Source organism: Lutjanus erythropterus, chromosome 7 (genome assembly GCF_056507025.1).
Source record: "Lutjanus erythropterus isolate fLutEry1 chromosome 7, fLutEry1.hap2, whole genome shotgun sequence".
In the NCBI taxonomy this organism is placed as follows: domain Eukaryota; kingdom Metazoa; phylum Chordata; class Actinopteri; order Lutjaniformes; family Lutjanidae; genus Lutjanus; species Lutjanus erythropterus.
Window position 1 is genome coordinate 28,247,114 of NC_139323.1, and position 16,836 is coordinate 28,263,949.

General features: G+C 38.9%; 1 protein-coding gene across 1 annotated transcript; it reads left to right on the forward strand.

Annotated features, from left to right (window-relative positions):
- The first annotated feature begins 2,808 nt into the window (after window positions 1-2,808).
- Window positions 2,809-15,036, forward strand: matk (megakaryocyte-associated tyrosine kinase). Its single transcript, XM_084723460.1, has 13 exons — window positions 2,809-3,049; window positions 3,306-3,353; window positions 5,009-5,122; window positions 5,219-5,334; window positions 5,749-5,968; window positions 7,699-7,792; window positions 7,924-7,989; window positions 8,558-8,657; window positions 8,778-8,862; window positions 10,583-10,656; window positions 10,793-10,988; window positions 11,322-11,408; window positions 14,460-15,036. The coding sequence occupies exons 2-13, from the start codon at window positions 3,345-3,347 to the stop codon at window positions 14,685-14,687; spliced, it is 1,389 nt and encodes a 462-aa protein (XP_084579586.1). The 5' UTR covers window positions 2,809-3,049; window positions 3,306-3,344; the 3' UTR covers window positions 14,688-15,036.
- Window positions 15,037-16,836: the final 1,800 nt, after the last annotated feature.

The window sequence follows — 16,836 nt, forward strand, 5'->3', positions numbered from 1 at the left end:
TGGAGAAGAGTGAATTATAACTTGGTTAGGGTTCAAACCTCAAAGGTAGGACTTTGGACTTGACTCGGGACTTGCCTGTCTTGACTTGGGACTTTCTTGCAACTTGCAAAACAACGACTTGGTCCCGCCTCTGTACAGTAGTGACAAAATAGTGTGACCCCCGTTGAGTGAACCTCACTAGTCCTCCTGAACTCATTCATGCCCCGTTTGCTCCTTTAAAGCTGTTTCAACATTTCCTCCAGGCACATTTTGAAAAGGGAGATGAGTTAATCAGAGTTATGAAATCCAAAGTGCCGGCATCGTACGGTGAAAAAACGATGCCACACTAAAATAAGTTCCCCTTGAAAATAACGTCATTGAGGTTTTTGCAAGAAGTGTACAAAGACAGAGAAGCTCTGCTTTGTGCATCAAACGCCCCACCACCACCCTGTGAGGTTTTTTGTGTTGAGGGTCACACTGGAGAGTAAATCTGTCTCTGATGAAAAGAGAAGTCTTACGTTGCACAGTCTGTAGCATGCTGAGGGAATGAAGCACTTAAGAAATGACAATGTTACTGTATGCAGCCATAACTTTATCATTTAAATAATATGCCTAGTAATCTTTTTTCTTCCAGAGTATGGTTAGCAGAAGAGAGAAGAAGCTTTAGTCCGAAAAATAAGTCTGAATATCTACTGTAATGATCAAGTAGTCCGTTGACTTTCTTCCTTGTGCCTGCATCATGTTGTGTGTTACAAAAGAATGAGTAAGGGGAACATTTATGAGTTGTCAGGTTAATATTGTAATGATCTTATTTCACAAAGATGTAGGACAGGGAAGGGACAGTTGCACAACTCTTTTGGCTTAAAAGTTGACGTGAGAGAATTCTTGTGCGGTTTTAGTTTGATTTTTTTTTTTTTTTTTTCATTTACCAAGAAGAGCATCATATAAGTATTGCGTATTTTATTTCTGAAGGATGTTTCAATCTATTTTGTATTGTTTAAACGGAAAGTGTGAACGTTGCTGTCCTTTTATTTGAATGTCTTTGTAGTGTTGCCTAAAATTAAGGGGAGATATTAAAACACTTTTAAGCCATTTTGTCTCCTGAGTTGTTGTCAGCATCACAAATGCAAACTTGAACCAATTTATACAAGTTTTTTTCTAACATTTCTGCATGTTTTTTTAATACATGATAGACACAGAGATTATAATAATTAACTAAAATCTAAAACTAGTTGTGAAAAAAGCAACATTTTTGGTTAACTGAAATAAAAATAGATTTTAGAAAACAACTGAAACAATGCAGCACACTTTCTAAACTAATTTAAATAGTTAAAAAATATACAGGAAATATTTCAGTCAAATTTGTCAACACAGCAAGCAAGAGGAGGCCTTGTTGCCTACATGAATAAGCCTTTTGCTTTTGCTTTCTTGTTTCCTGCAATACATAATCTTATCTTCAATATGGCCAAATCATGGTTTAACTTTAAATGAGGTTGCACCCAACTTCAAAACTATATTAAAATTAAGAAACATTCAATTAAACTCTCTTTAAACCCCAATTTAGTCTTTGGACTCAACCTAGATTAAATTTATCATGAAAACTTTAAACTAATGTTGAATGTTATCCAGTATTAACATACACTTAGGGAGTGTTAACTTTTAACATAGCTGCCTTTTTGAGATGAGCTGAACAAAATAATAAAGTTCCCTGAGGAAAGTTAAGGGACAGACTAAACCCTGTTTAGTTTTATGACGAGTATCTCCTTTTCCCCCAACTCTAAAAAAGTGTTCCTCTTCTCAAAGGACAAGAAATGGGAACTTCTCTGTCGAGCCCTCATGAGCAGGTTTACCAGACTAACTTTTAAGCCACCTAGCAAACAATCTGTTTTCTACTTTTGAGCTAACTAGCAAACAACATTTTTATTTTACTTTATAGGTAGCTAGCAAACAATGTAACGTCTGGTAACTTTTAGAAACTTCTCTTTTGAATCTTAAATTAACTTTTTTGCCAGTTAGCAAATATGTTTTTCATTGGACTTAACTAGCAAACAATCTGACTTTTTAGCCAGGTAGCAAACAATTTAACCCTTTTTTTTTTTTTTTTTTTAACTTTTTAGGCAGCTAGCAAAACTGTAACGTTTTAACTCTTTAGCTAGCTAGCAAACACTGTAGCATTTTTTAATGTAACTTTATAGCTAACTAGCAAACAAGTTAACATCTGCTAACTTTATGCCAGCTAGCAAATAATATATATGTGTGTATATATATATATATATATGTATATATATATATATATATATATATATATATATATATATATATATATATATATATATATATATACATATATATATATATACATACATATATATATATATATACATACATATGATGAGTAATAGGAATCTAATGATATGGTATATAATAGAAATAGTGACATTTTCAAAGTGGAGTTTTTACTTGTGCAAGAATATTTTCACTGTTTGCCACTATATATAATTTTTTAGGCAGCTAGAGTTTTTTATATTTATTAGATCTGGTCAGCACTTGAGTTTATTTTAGATAAACAAGCATCTGCATATTTATCAAACTCTGTCTATTTTCCGTTTACATGACAAGATTACTATGTATATATATATTGATTCTTAAGAATTAGTGAAAAATTAAAAACTATAATAACTCTGATAGACAGAGGAGGAGGAGAGGTCACAGACAGCGTCACTTCACGCGTCGCCTCGTGAAATATGAGTCGTATTTTCCCTAAATATTGAGGAAGCGGTGCGACGGACAGATATCAGCTGTGCGGCAGCTACGTGTCTGTGAGTGTCTGTGAGTGTCTGCAGCAGCGGTTCCTGCTCAGTTGCTCTGATGAAGACGTGACAGAAAAGTGTCAACGCAGACAGAGACGAAAACAGAGAGGAGACTGCAGCTGTTGAGGATTATTAAGTCGTCATGATGGTATTTTGTTGCAGTTTTCTGATCCAGCAGCAGCAGCAGCAGCTGTCCTGAAGAAGAGGAGGAGGAGGAGGAGGAGGAGGAAGGCTGTCTGTATCTGTCCAGAGAGCCGCAGGTACTGAAACATTCATGTCGATATGGAGCAGACTGAACAAGCTGTCCGAGGCTGTTCATCTGCTGCTTTTTACTTTTAATTTATGCGACAGGAGCAGCATTCAAAATCTACTAAGCCTTTTTTTGTTTTATTGTAGTTTGGATCTCCATTGTTTGCTCTTAGATCTCTACTGAGGCATTAAATAGAAGATGTACATAGAGTATAATATAATATAATTGTATGTTATCTTGTTCAGAGACATTTTTGTCTTCGGCAGGTGGTCAATACAGAATTATTCAACCCTCCAGTCCTGCTCATGGCAAAGGTAATGTTGTCTACTGTGATTCAGAGCAGCTGTGCAAAATTCAGTAGTTTGCTTTAAATATCAGTCAATATAATCAAGTTCCCTTCAATCTCAGGTCTGTTATTTTTAACAGGAGGCTGTTATTCAAAGAAAAAAATATGAAGTTATTATAAATTAATCGACTGAAGTCTAATCTACAGTCTAGTCAAGTTAATCCTAACAGTCTGATGTGAGAAGTATTCAGATCCTTTAAGAGAAAACTGTGAAAATATTCTTGCACAAGTAAAAACCCCACATTGAAAATGTCACTATTTCTATTATATACCATATCATTAGATTACTATTACTCATCAATGGTTGAAAGTAACTCATTACATTTACTCAAGCTCTTTACTTGAGTATTTCCATTTTCTGCCACTTTATTCTTCTCCATTACTGCACTGCATTTATTTTATTGCTTAAACTGATGTGTGTTATTATAGATTAAGATAAAACTGTATCCTTCCCAAGGAGGAAATTGACACCTACCTAACAGAAAATTAGCCACTTACTAACTTTACCAGCTTCAATGGTAAAGGTATGTAGACTACATACTAATGCATCAATAATTATAATTCATATATAAATCATATATATCATTGTATATATTATTATATAATGCCACTACTTTCACAGTCACATTTTGAATGGAAGACTTTTGTTGTTGCAGAGTATTTATACGCTGTGGTTTTACACCTTTACTTCTTCTTCCACCACTGTCACTCATGCATCAATGCAAAACAAAATTTTACTGTTGTAGTTGAGCCAGTTTATAACTGTTTTGTGCAGGACTGCAGCTCGTGGTTGTTTTCATTCATTTGATGGTTATTCTCTCTATTAACTGATTAATTGTTTGGTTTGTAAAAATTCTGAAAACACACACCCAACAATGACTGGGTATTTGGTAAAGACTAAAAGTAAGAACAGTACTCATGAAAAATAAGAACTGAGAAACACCACAATAAGTGAGGAAACACCAGAGGCAAGATAAAAAAAGTAAATTGAAATCATCAATAAAATAAAAGTATGTGCCAGCTAGGAGAACAGATTTACTCTTAAAAATATCAACATTAAAAGCAAAAAGTTAAGTACAAGTACCTCAAATTTGTAATTCAGTACAGTAGTTGAGTAAATACATTTAAATTAGTTACATCCACCTCTGGCCAGATGGAAAATTTTAGAATCAAATCTAACAGACTGCGAGTTCAGGCGAGTAAACTGTGAAGTTACCGTGAGTTGTGTGAAAGTATGAACGGAAATAGAAGTCAGTGTTTCTGATGTTGAGTTCTGAGTGAAAACCACCAGCGATTAAAGGATAGAAAACTGGATACTAAGGCAAGAATCTTGTGATATGACATGTATCACGACACACAGGTTATGATTCAGTATATCATGATATATTCTGATAGTGTATGCAGGTGATATATTGATGTTTTTTAAATCTGACTTTAGGAAAACTGGGCTTTAAACTCAAGTGTATTGATATTTTCTTACACCCCTACTGGTCAAATTTCCTAAGAAGTGTCCCAGAAAGAATTAGGTAATTTGGCACTGATTACGGGTAAATTATAGATGTAGTAAATTAGTACTAAGTGATGGCGGTCTCTCTTACTTTTCTTCTTCCTCTGCTGCTCCAGATGAGCTGGGCTGCTGGTACACAGTGCGTGGCCAAGGGCGACCACAGGAAGCCAAAACCTGGAGAGCTGGCGTACCAGAAAGGAGACATCCTCACCATTGTTGACGCGAGCACGGTACTGTCAAGTGTAAAAAGGAGCTACGGACAGCATTTGTTGTCAAGAGTCTTATTTTCTACCATTTGACACCAGACTCTGACTGCTCTTTTCTAGAAGAAGGGATGTTACAAGGCCAAACACAACACCACCGGTGAGGAAGGACTCATAAACTCCAACCATGTACGTGAAAGAGAGGCTCTACGTGTCGACCCCAGCCTCAGCTTCATGCCGTACGTCTCCTCTTCCTCTTAATTTGAAACACACATTTGTGCTGCTCGTCTGTAGGACACACTCTCGTGTTTATATACAGTTTACAAGCAGTGTGACTGTCACATGGAGGTCACCCTGGCTTTCTACTGTTGGCCGTTGCTTTTGTCAAACTTATCATCATATGAATCACTCAGTGTGGGCTGATGTCAGACGTGCAGACTAACAATGTCTGTCTCTTAATCACCACAACTTCCTTTTTTTGGTGTGTAAACTACCGAATGTCGAACATGTTTTTTTTTTTTTGTCCTGTTAGAAAATTATATTTGGGACTCATTTGGGATCCCAGCTGGATAGTTTATCAGTATGAGTAGCAGAGACAGAGGGGGTTTTTATATGTATATTTGTGTGTCTTACCCTGTTTTTCCTGTCACTAGATGGTTTCATGGGAAGATCTCAGGTCCAGAGGCGGTGTCTAAGCTGCAACCAGCGGAGGATGGCCTGTTCCTGGTTCGAGAGTCCATCCGCCATCCCGGCGACTACGTCCTATGTGTCAGCGTCTCTGGAGAGGTTATCCACTACCGGGTGATTTATCAGGACAACAAGCTGACCATCGACAACGCGCAGTATTTTTACAACCTCATTGACATGATCGAGGTGAGAACCTCTTGCTATACCATCGGAGTGTCCCGTCCCTCTCCCACAAAAATAGTCCTGTCCTGTCCCCGTCCCATCAGTCCACAGTCCACACAGATCATGCACTGGTCAGGCAGCTGCAACCAGCCAGTAGAGCAGACAGGAGAGAATAAAAAAAGAATTAAAAAAAAGATCAGAATGACTAAGATTATGTTCACAATAAAGAAAAATTGGATTAATTCATATCAGACCTGCATATTTATTTATAAAATCTTTATCTGTTGTCATTATGATTCCCATGATTCTCCTGAAATTGCCTCTCATCCTGCGGTAATCCCACAGGAATCCCACAAAAATCTGTTCATGATACTGAATGTTTTAAACTAAAACTCTAAAACATATTCACCTTTAGTAAGTCAGTGATATTCAACAGCTCCACCTGTACTTTTTTTGTACTCAGAATTCAGAGGAGGGATCTTCACCTCCTCCCCAGGTGCATGGACGAGGGTCATGAAGAGTACTGCACTCTAGTATAAATACACAGCTTCACTGTTTGAACAAAACGTTTCATCTTAGTCAGTAGGATTGTTTTCTTTCCCATTTTTTATTTATTATGCATAAACAATTTTCCACATAATTATAGAATTCATTGTAGATCTGAAAAAGGATTGAGCATTTCATTTAATTTCCTATATTATTTATTTACATTTTAAATGTTCTGTTACTTATTTAGTTTATTGGGCCTGTTGGTCTATGTTGTGATGAGATGGATAGATGTAAAGATTTGATTCTGTTGTTGTTTGTTTTATAATTATTGTTCTGTTTGTTTTCTGGTGAATTAAATCCATCCAATAATCCTCATTATTCAGATTATGACTGTATTTATGGCCACAGGGTTTGTCAGCCTGAAAACCACAAGCAGACCTGACATCAGAATAAAAATATACACTTCATGTTTCCAAATGAAGCAGACGCAGAAAAGACCATGAAGCCCTTTTATGGTTTATCTGTGTTTGGCCTGCGTTTGTCTGTGTGAGGTTACATATAAAGCTTTGCTGCTGTGGATTTTTGGAGATGGACTCAACAGAGACAGCCAGCAGCATCTTATCAGTGAGCCACAGATGGCTTCAGGCTTGAGTCAGACCGGCTGACTTACTCCTGCGAGGAAGCAGAGGGAGGAGGGCGCTCTTGAAGAATATTTAGGCTGAATCATTTTATAAATGTCCCACTGCCGGTAGACTGCTGACAGTATAAAACCAGGCTCTGATGTGTCACTGTAAACGAGCTCATGGTTTAATTCAGCTGCTGCCCCTCGACTTCGCCATTTGGTTACGCACTGAGGAGTATCTATACGTAAATGGGGTGTTGCAGTTTAGCTGATGATCTCTGAAGCTAAAAATAGTTTTACTCATTGTGTTTTTGTCAAACCACAGCCCTGACCGGTGTTCAGATGACTTCCTGAGTACTGAGGAGGTGCTCCTGCAGGGTTCAAGTCCCCCGTGTGAAAGAGCTCATTATTTTCTCTATAGAGCCACACAACATAACAATATGTACTGTACATATGTGTGTGGCACCCTTTACAACAAACAACTACACAAAGAACCAAATATGAAGAGGAGAAAACAAGGAATTACAAAGAATGATCATACCAAAGGAAGTGACAGCTACAATAAATAACTGTGTGTGTGTGTGTGTGTGTGTGTGTGTGTGTGTGTGTGTGTGTGTGTGTGTGTGGTTTCTGTCTGTTTCAGTTCTATTCGAAGAACAAAGGCTCCATCGCTACAACTCTTCTGAAGCCCAAACAAAAACACGGAGCCAAGTCAGCTGAGCTGGAGCTGTCAAAAAGTAAGAAAGCTGCATCTAAGGCGTTATCATAAGATCATTTTTAGTCCATCAAATGTAATAGTAATAGTTCTGAAAGCATGTGAAGGTATGTATCAGGTTGACAGTATTTTTCATGTTTCTCTCCTCTCCAGCTGGATGGCTGCTGGACATTGCAAACCTCAAACTGGGAGAGAATATTGGAGAGGGGGAGTTTGGTGGTGAGCTTTCTTTGATTTTATCTGCTGTTCTTATTATTAGCTTATCTTTGTACCCTCACAACATCTTTGATAAAAACACATCAGCAGACATTAACACAAAAGAAAATTAGTTAAAGGTGTTGTATACAATATTTACTTCCTCTAGGTCAAAGTAAACAAACAGCATCTGAGATCAAAACAAAAAAAGGTGGCATCTGAACACACACTGCTCACAAAACTTAGATGAAACTGTCAAATAAGGCAGTACTAATCAAATATGTGACACTATTTTGTTGCTACATTGCCTGTTTGTTGACTAAAATGTTTTCAGAAACATATTTTAGTTAACTGTTTAGCTGTAATACACACATGCAGCTGTCCCAGATAAACACAGTGGCTCTGATAACAATATACACATAGGGGGTGTGATTTCCTTGTTTGCTCTGGATGCCATTACTCCACTATATCTTTACATGGAAAATAGTTGTACTAGTAGCGCAATTAAGGCAGGATCATGTGAATGTTCAGAATATCAGACAGTGTTTAAAAAGTGTTTGTGTGTATTCTGATGTGTGATTGTGAACCACAGCTGTTTATGAAGGAGAGTATATGGGCCAGAGGGTGGCAGTAAAGACCATTAAATGTGATGTCACAGCTCAGGCCTTCCTGCAGGAGACCACAGTGATGACGTGAGTCTGAGGATTTCCTCACTTTGAATGTTTTTCTGTTTTGCAACTTCTTTAAGACAGATGATTTTTAATTTAATGTATCTGTCTAACTGTTGTTATGTGCGGCTTCACTCCTTCCAGGAAGCTCCAGCATAAAAACCTGGTGCGATTGTTGGGGGTCATTCTTCACAAAGGGCTTCATATTGTCACAGAGCTCATGACTAAGGTACAGTGAACACAGTGGAGCGGAAAATAAAAACCACATATTGTGGGTGGGACACAATAGGTTTGTGCTCTTTGACCAGAATAATTTCAGGTGTCAGTATGAGTCACTGATGGGAGATAATGCAGTGTCTCCTAAACAGCAGCGAGGGAGCCCTCTGTCTGAACAGAAAGCTGCTTGTTTCTGCAAATTCACCACCAGCAGCGAGGAAGAAAAGATACTTACTGGAGGTTTATTAGTTTTACTTTCTAGCTAGTCAAGTTACTCCTGGAGGAGAGGCAAAAGGGTAGAGAGGCATTTAGATAACTGCAGTTTTAAACCAATTGTTTGTAAGCATGTTCAGTCTGATGTGTTTGTGTGCTTGTTGTTTATGTACTTAGTTGTGTATGTTTTGAGCTATATGCCCTCAAATGGTTACATTTTTAAGACTAAAAGGCTGTGCTTATTCTGTCTCAAGCTAGTGTTTGTACATGCACTTATTTTATCAAAATATTTAACTTGTTTTATCTTCCACTCTCCACCTCCCTACCATAGACCATAGATTGTCATTTTTAGGGGGGACGAGAGATTTTTAGGGGGAGATAGCAGGTCTTACGCTACTTAAAAGTGATACACATCACCTGAAAGCTGGGAACTTGAAGATTAATTTGAGATTTAGCTCTGCACTGCAATTTAACCATTTTTGACCACTCAACAATTGATATAAAAATGGTCAAAAATCCATCCAAAATACCACATTAAGACACCAAGACATCAAGGAACACTGTAGAAAAAAAATCATGCTGTGATTTAGTATGAAAAAACTTCTGGACATCTGGACATTTCTGTAAGACCTCTTTTTTACGGCTTGAATGGCGAGCACTTCTGTTCCGGGAATTATTCAGAAATCCCCTTATTGTAAGTATATCCAGGAAAACCACACATCATCTGAATGCCCCTGGTTTCTAGTTGTAGTTGTGATGTGTCACAAGGCTGTGATTATCATAGAGGTCACTACAGATCTTCTTTTTTTTTTACAGTGAGGTCAAGTTTTATCTGGGCCATGCCAGGTTTTCCCTTGCCAACATTTTGCCAAAAATTCGTAGTGTTATTTATCTCTTTTCTCAACAAGCTAGCACGACATCCTTGGCACCAGTGGATGCCTTAGGTATTCTAGTTTTGTACCTTAAAACTTGCCCACTACAGCCTCCGAAACATTGTATTGTCTGCAGCAGATGTGGGCATCCCCGAAGAGTTGAAGAGGTTGATGTGTTTTTATTGTGACGTTTGATTTTGATGCTGCAATTCTGTTAATCCAAGACAATCTTCCTCCTGTGGGAGACAGCAAAAGCCCGACTTTAACCTACGAAAAGCCAAACAATCACAGAGTGCCCTGCTGCCACTTGGAGCTGTCACTGATGCAATGGCATGTCAGTGATGGTAGTTAATGTCTGCCTTCCTGTCCTGGTTAATGACAGTAGGCCAAAATTCATTCACTCAGTGTGGTCGATTGGCCTCAAGTATGATCACATTATGACTTTAGGGTGACATTTTAAAGCACTAAATAGCTTGTTCAGGGCTGAGTTAACACATTTGCAAATATGTTGCAGCACCATAAAGTTCCAAACATTATTCCCCTGGATAAATGTTGTATTTCTCATAATACTAACTGAAAAATCTTCACATAACCTCATTCAGTTTTTTTATATATAATTTGTGTTTGTGTGTGTGTTTGTGTGTGCAGGGAAACCTTGTTAACTTTCTCAGGACGAGGGGACGTTCAGTTGTGAACTCAGTTCAGCTGCTCCGCTTTGCACTGTGAGTTCAATCTTAAGCATAAGGAAAAAATGCTTAGAACCATATGGCAGTGTGTGTGTGTGTGTGTGTTTGACAGTTTATTGCACAAAATTCAAATGACAATGGTGTGTTTGTGTTTACATGTATGTGTTTACAGTGATGTATGTGAGGGGATGGAGTACCTGGAGTCTAAGAAGTTGGTCCACAGAGATTTGGCAGCTCGTAACGTGCTGGTCTCTGACGACAGCGTGGCCAAGGTCAGCGACTTTGGTCTCACCAAGTTGGACCCGAAGGTGTCGGATAACGTCAAACTGCCTGTCAAATGGACGGCGCCTGAAGCTCTGAAGAAAGAGGTTGGTTTGAAGAGCTGCTGTGTCACTGTCACTGTTTTTATGTTTGTATTTGCCAATCTGTGATGGAAGTGTTGCTTCAATACTTTCACTTATTGATTAAGCATAATAATCAGTAATTTAATTTAAACAAAAAACTAATTTTAACAGCTGCTTCACCCTCCTTTCTATCCTTCTCCACCATAACTTGACTTGCCTTTATATTTACTTCCTTAATTCATCAGGATTTCAGAGTTTGACTATTTATAACAGCTTATAAGCCCCTTACAAAGTATGCCTGATTAGAAAAGGGATCTACATTTTCTTTATGTCTATACATTTGCTTCCATTATACAGAAGTTCTCCACAAAGTCAGATGTCTGGAGCTACGGTGTTCTTCTGTGGGAGATCTTCTCTTATGGTCGTCAACCTTACCCTAAGATGGTATGTACTGTAGCACCATCACATGTCAGTATTTTAATATTATATATATTGTGTGTGTGTTTGTGTCTGTCAGTGTGCATGTTTATGTGTGTGTGTCATAAGGCACATCGGCACTTATCCACAGACATGTAAGTTAGAGCAAAAACTGTTGATGCTACTCTCATGTCTGTCTCTTAAATATGGAACATTTTCAGCATTTTCCGACGGAAAACCATAATTATATAAAGCCAGATATCACTCCCTCCAAACCAGCCAGGCTCCTTTGGCGAAAACTGTAAATTCACCTTACAGATGGTAGACCAGCAACTCTTGTTTTTTGTGAGGTGAAAGCGCCTTCCTGCCTGACTGCAACGTAAAGCAGCAAAATATAAAATACATTTTTCTGCTGACCTTGTCCACAGCAGCACATTGCTCAGTTTCCCTTGCCGGTAGCCTTCTCAGCTATTTCAAACTGGAAGCATGTCGGCCACCATCCGCTTTTGGAAATACACTAACTACTTCAAACCATCCCTTTAAACTATTCCTTTAAATCAATCAGACAAAATCAGTCTGACCTCTGTGGATTATCTGAAGTGCCTAATTACATTTTATTGCACTTAATATTTGATTAATGTGACTAATATGACCCCGTACACTTTGCTTTATCAAACAATTACACTCTTTGTCAGGGAAAGTGGAAACCTCCCATCTTTTCTGTATCCCTCTCTGCACTCATGACTGAAAAACTGATTTTTAGAAGGACATAAAGTATCTGCAAGTAAAGTCTTAAGATAAAACTTATTGACCTTCTTGAACCTGGCAGGAAAGAGTATCAAGCTTGTTACATAATGCTGTTTTGATGTCATGTCAGGATTCATGCCGCTGTCTCATAGTAGGTGAGTGGAAAGCTGCCACGCCTATTGGTCAGATCCGTTACTTGGCCGTCATGGACTTACTGCGTCTGAGCAGGAAACCACTTCAGGTCACTGCAGTGCGTCAGTCAGGACAAAGGTTTAGGCTCTCCATTGTTACTGAACATTGTGACTGGATAACATGTAGAAATAATCCTAATGTTTTAAGTAGTTAATCTACTTTATGAACTGTTTTTGTTGGTAGGAAGAGGAAGATGTTCTTATGTGTGTCATACACGCGCTGATTGAATGTAACTTGTATTAACAAAATTCAAAATAGATGCAGTTATTTTTAGAAATTAAAAGCATATATGTATAATGATAATAAAAAATGAAACACATATGATACAAGACACTGTTTAAGATTAAATCAGTGGTTCCCAACTTTTTTGGCTTGTGACCTCTTATAAAAAAATTGAGTATGTAGGTGGTGGTAACAGCTGCCTGTCATATTTTAGATGTATACAATATGAGTTGTTAACAATTTCACCAAAGAGAGATTTACCCTCTAAACTTCTCACTTTTAAATGCAATAAAACAAACTCAGATAAACTCTTCAGGTAAAATGATCCAATATCTCACCAAAAAAATTAGAAAATGTGTATAGCAGAATGTCTTTCTTCTGTCCTTAGATGTATTTTGTGGTCCTTTTTAGCGCTGGGAATAAACTACCTGACTTTGAATAAGGTAGTACAAACTACCTCCACCTCAACCAACTACAATGAGGTTGTGGGTATGAAGTTTGTTTCACTGAAAACTGAGTTGATCTTTGCCTTAATGTCAGCAAAGGTTTGTTCATCCACCCCTCCTGCTTGCAGTTTGTCTGGAAGTCTCAAAACCATCCATAGCACAAGCAGCGCTAGGAGCAAACACAGCAGGGTCCGGGTGAGAGTTATCTGACCGACTCACTGTTGTTGAGGGCTTTGGGAGACTTACACAATCTGAGATCGGTTTATATCTCCCATAGTGAAACGCCGAACGACACAGAGGTGGTTTTCTTGCTGGGTTTGATTCCTGGCACCCTGGACTGACCGTGCCGTAATCCCCACTCTGGCCTCCAGGGATGGGCACAGACTGATACCTGACTAATCTCTTTCTCCTCACACATTCTCACCTTTCCTGTCCCCACCTGAACCCGCTGCGCCTTCAAGTCTTGATCAGGACCACTGTAAATCACCTCGGTATTATATTCTCTGTTATCTCACTGACCTCCATCAGTCTCTGAGGTCGTGTTTGGCTCCAGTCTGGGTGTGCTCACTGGGAGGCTGCTGAGCCAACTCACCTGGCTGGCGCTGTCCCATACAGGCATTTCCTGCTGGGTACCCCCACCCCAGGCTTGAAAACCACCTCCTGGCAGTCCAGTGCTCCTGTGCTAGCGGCGTAAACACTAACACACCTTGGGTGCAATTTTAAATGCAGGACTTTTACTGATAATGAAGTATTTTTACACTGTTGTTTTGGTACTTTTAATGAAGTGAAGTATCTGAGTACCACCACTACATGAGGTGTATGTAGATGTGAAGTTGGCGGAGGGCGGATACAGACCAAACCAGAGGGAGCAGAGGTCGACACTGTAATGAAGAGACACTAGAAAAAAAAAAAATTGCTACTTAAATGCAGCTCTGTTTGCCATAGTGTCTCTCAGGTAATCCTTGCTCCTGACCATGTTGTATTTGGCTTGCGATTCCGTGAGGGCAGTTGGATCAAACAGTATTAATAGAGTGGACAATTAGTGCTATGTGACCTTGCATGCGTGTTTTGCGTCTTACTACAGGTGGTGTCCCTTTAAATGCAGAAGACTGCCTCGTAATTACAGCCTGTTTAACATATACGCAGGTTGATTTATTTGGGTCAAGTTTGTTTCCCCCTCAATTAAAGCCTGCGCCTGGTAATTTGTGATCCGTTGGCAGAAATAGCGCACTGAGAGAACAAGAGAAAAATCTCAAAGAGGGAGAGGAGAGAGTGTGTGTGTGTGTGTATTAGTATCTGTGCTTTGAACATATTCAGTATAATACGGAATGAAATGACACACTGAAAAATTAATCACTCCACAAAAGAAATTTGTTTGCAATGTTTAATTCACTTAATTTTTAATTTATCAGTTTGTACTGCAAACTACTGTTCGTCCCCACTGATCCCGTCTCTTTCATTGCTCCTGCAGTCTCTGACAGAAGTGAAGGAGAAGGTGGAGAGTGGCTATCGCATGGAGGCTCCAGAGGACTGTCCCCCCGGTGTTTACTCTCTGATGAGGATTTGCTGGGAGCAGGAGCCACGCAGGAGACCCGCTTTCCACAAACTGAGAGAGAAACTTGAACGAGAGATGGGTAAGTGCAGCCCGTGCCCGGGGTCGGAGCGCCGGGATGGGATCAGGTCTGGATCTGGATGCTGATCTTGGTTCACATAACAATTGGAATTAGAATCTCAGCTGTTGGGCAGCTCATCTGCACTCTGCACTCTGCATTGGTGTGTACCACACAAGAGGGCCCTGTGGAGTAAATGTTTCCTTGAACCTAACAGATGGGCCGAGAAAATCATCGTGTAACTCTGGTCATCATGCAATGCCAGTGAGAAATGGTTTAATGGTTGGAGCCATGAATACACCAAACTTTGCTCCAGTGGATCTGAGCAAAGCAAAAATGGATGAATCAGTCTGTGTTTATTTTCAGTTTCAGACATTTAGTGTGCTGGCAGCATGACTCTATGGATGGCAAAGTGGGTCTACCACTTTAATCCGGACTGAAAAACTACTGCATGGTTTGTCATGAAACTTTGTACCAACATCCACGTTCCCCAGAGGACACATCCTGATCACTCTACGTTTAAAAATACATTGACATTATTTTTGACAACAAAATAGGGGATGTCTAAAAGTGATTTCACATGGACTATAAAAGGAAAGCTCACTCAGTGTATTAACAAACATTTTAAATCAAGCCACAAGACAATCCACAGCCACTACTGGTGCAGTCTGTTGACACTACAGTATGTTTGTAGTGCGATAGCCTGGTGATATATATGTGTACTGTTTTTGTCAACAAATCCCATGAAAAGACCAAAACCAGCAAAGCAATTATCTCTGAAAACAAATACATGCATATAAATGAAGAATCTTTAGGCAAGGGACAAGATTTTGATCTCAGGCTCATTCTGGTTTCTATTTGTAATCTGAGTGGTAATGACCAATCACATTTGAGCAGACACTGATTGTTTGCAGGTAAATGGTCAATGTGGAGAAGAAAATGCAATCTTGGAACCCATTGGGTATTGTTTTTTTTAGCTTCATTAAATTTCTCTGCACACATATGAAGATATCTGTTTATAGAGATAAACCTCCAACTCCACTGTCGTGTCTCAAGTTTCTGATTGAACTGTGAACAATGACTGGAGCGCAGAGGAAGTCTTGGCCTGGACATCTATTATCCAGATATCCGCTGGCCACACGAGACGCTTTGAAACGTCAGCCCGTGCCCACGGAGGCTAAATCATCATGAGATGATAGACAATTTGTTGCAACATTGACAAAGTGTTAATACAACTGACTAGTATTGTCTGTGTAGCCAAAACTCAATATAACTTTTCCCCCAGTCTAGAAGTTTTCAAAGTGGGAGGCAGACCTCCCTCAGGGGGGCTGAAAACAGTTTAAGGGGAGGCTCAGTGAAAAAATACTACATTAGTTATGAAAAGGAGATCACACAGAATACCCTACATGTGTGTGATCTGGTTAAAGAGTGTGTAGTTTGGGGTAATTTACTATTTTTCCCACTTTACCAGAGTCAGAAACTGATAATTGCCTTTGGACAGACCTTTTTTTTATGTATTTGGTGTAATCGTGCAACATTAGGCTACTTTGTTGACTGTTGACAAGATCAAATTAGCCCAGAGACATCCAGGAATTGAGCAAAGTAAACTAAGGGGAGCATCATTTACCAAGCTTTGCTTGAGCAGAGGCCCACAGTCTCAGACTTTGAAATCCCCTGCTCCAAACCATAGACTTACTTTGTTGTCCAAAATCATTTAAAATAAATCAGTGAGCCACACCATTTCACTGGGTGGACAGTGTAGTCTATTTTGAGTCAATCCTGCACATATTGTCCCGTTGCAGTAAATATTTTTTATTTTACTTTAGGAAATAATTTTAAAAAATGAAGCTTCACCTTTTAAGACTTGTATCTTCAGCAGGAATTAATACGATTCTGTCTGAGAGCCACACGCAGGCTGAGGAAGTAAAAAATGCTCCGTTTTCACAAACACAATCCATTTTTCCTAATATTGCAAGAATTTATCAACCTGTAGATTCAGTAAAAAAGCCATTCTCTTCACGCTCTGAAAAAAGCTGAATTCTAATGGGATTTGTTGACAATAAAAAAAACAGAATATCTTCAGTTTCATCCTTACCTGTATGATCAACAATCTACAGTTTTACATGAAGAGTTAGTACAGGTGATTTGTAGTTAATGTTGGGCAGAGATGTCAGGAGAAGATGAAACATATATATAGGAACGAGGGGGGAAGGAGAGGTAAAATGTCTTTTGTGGTTT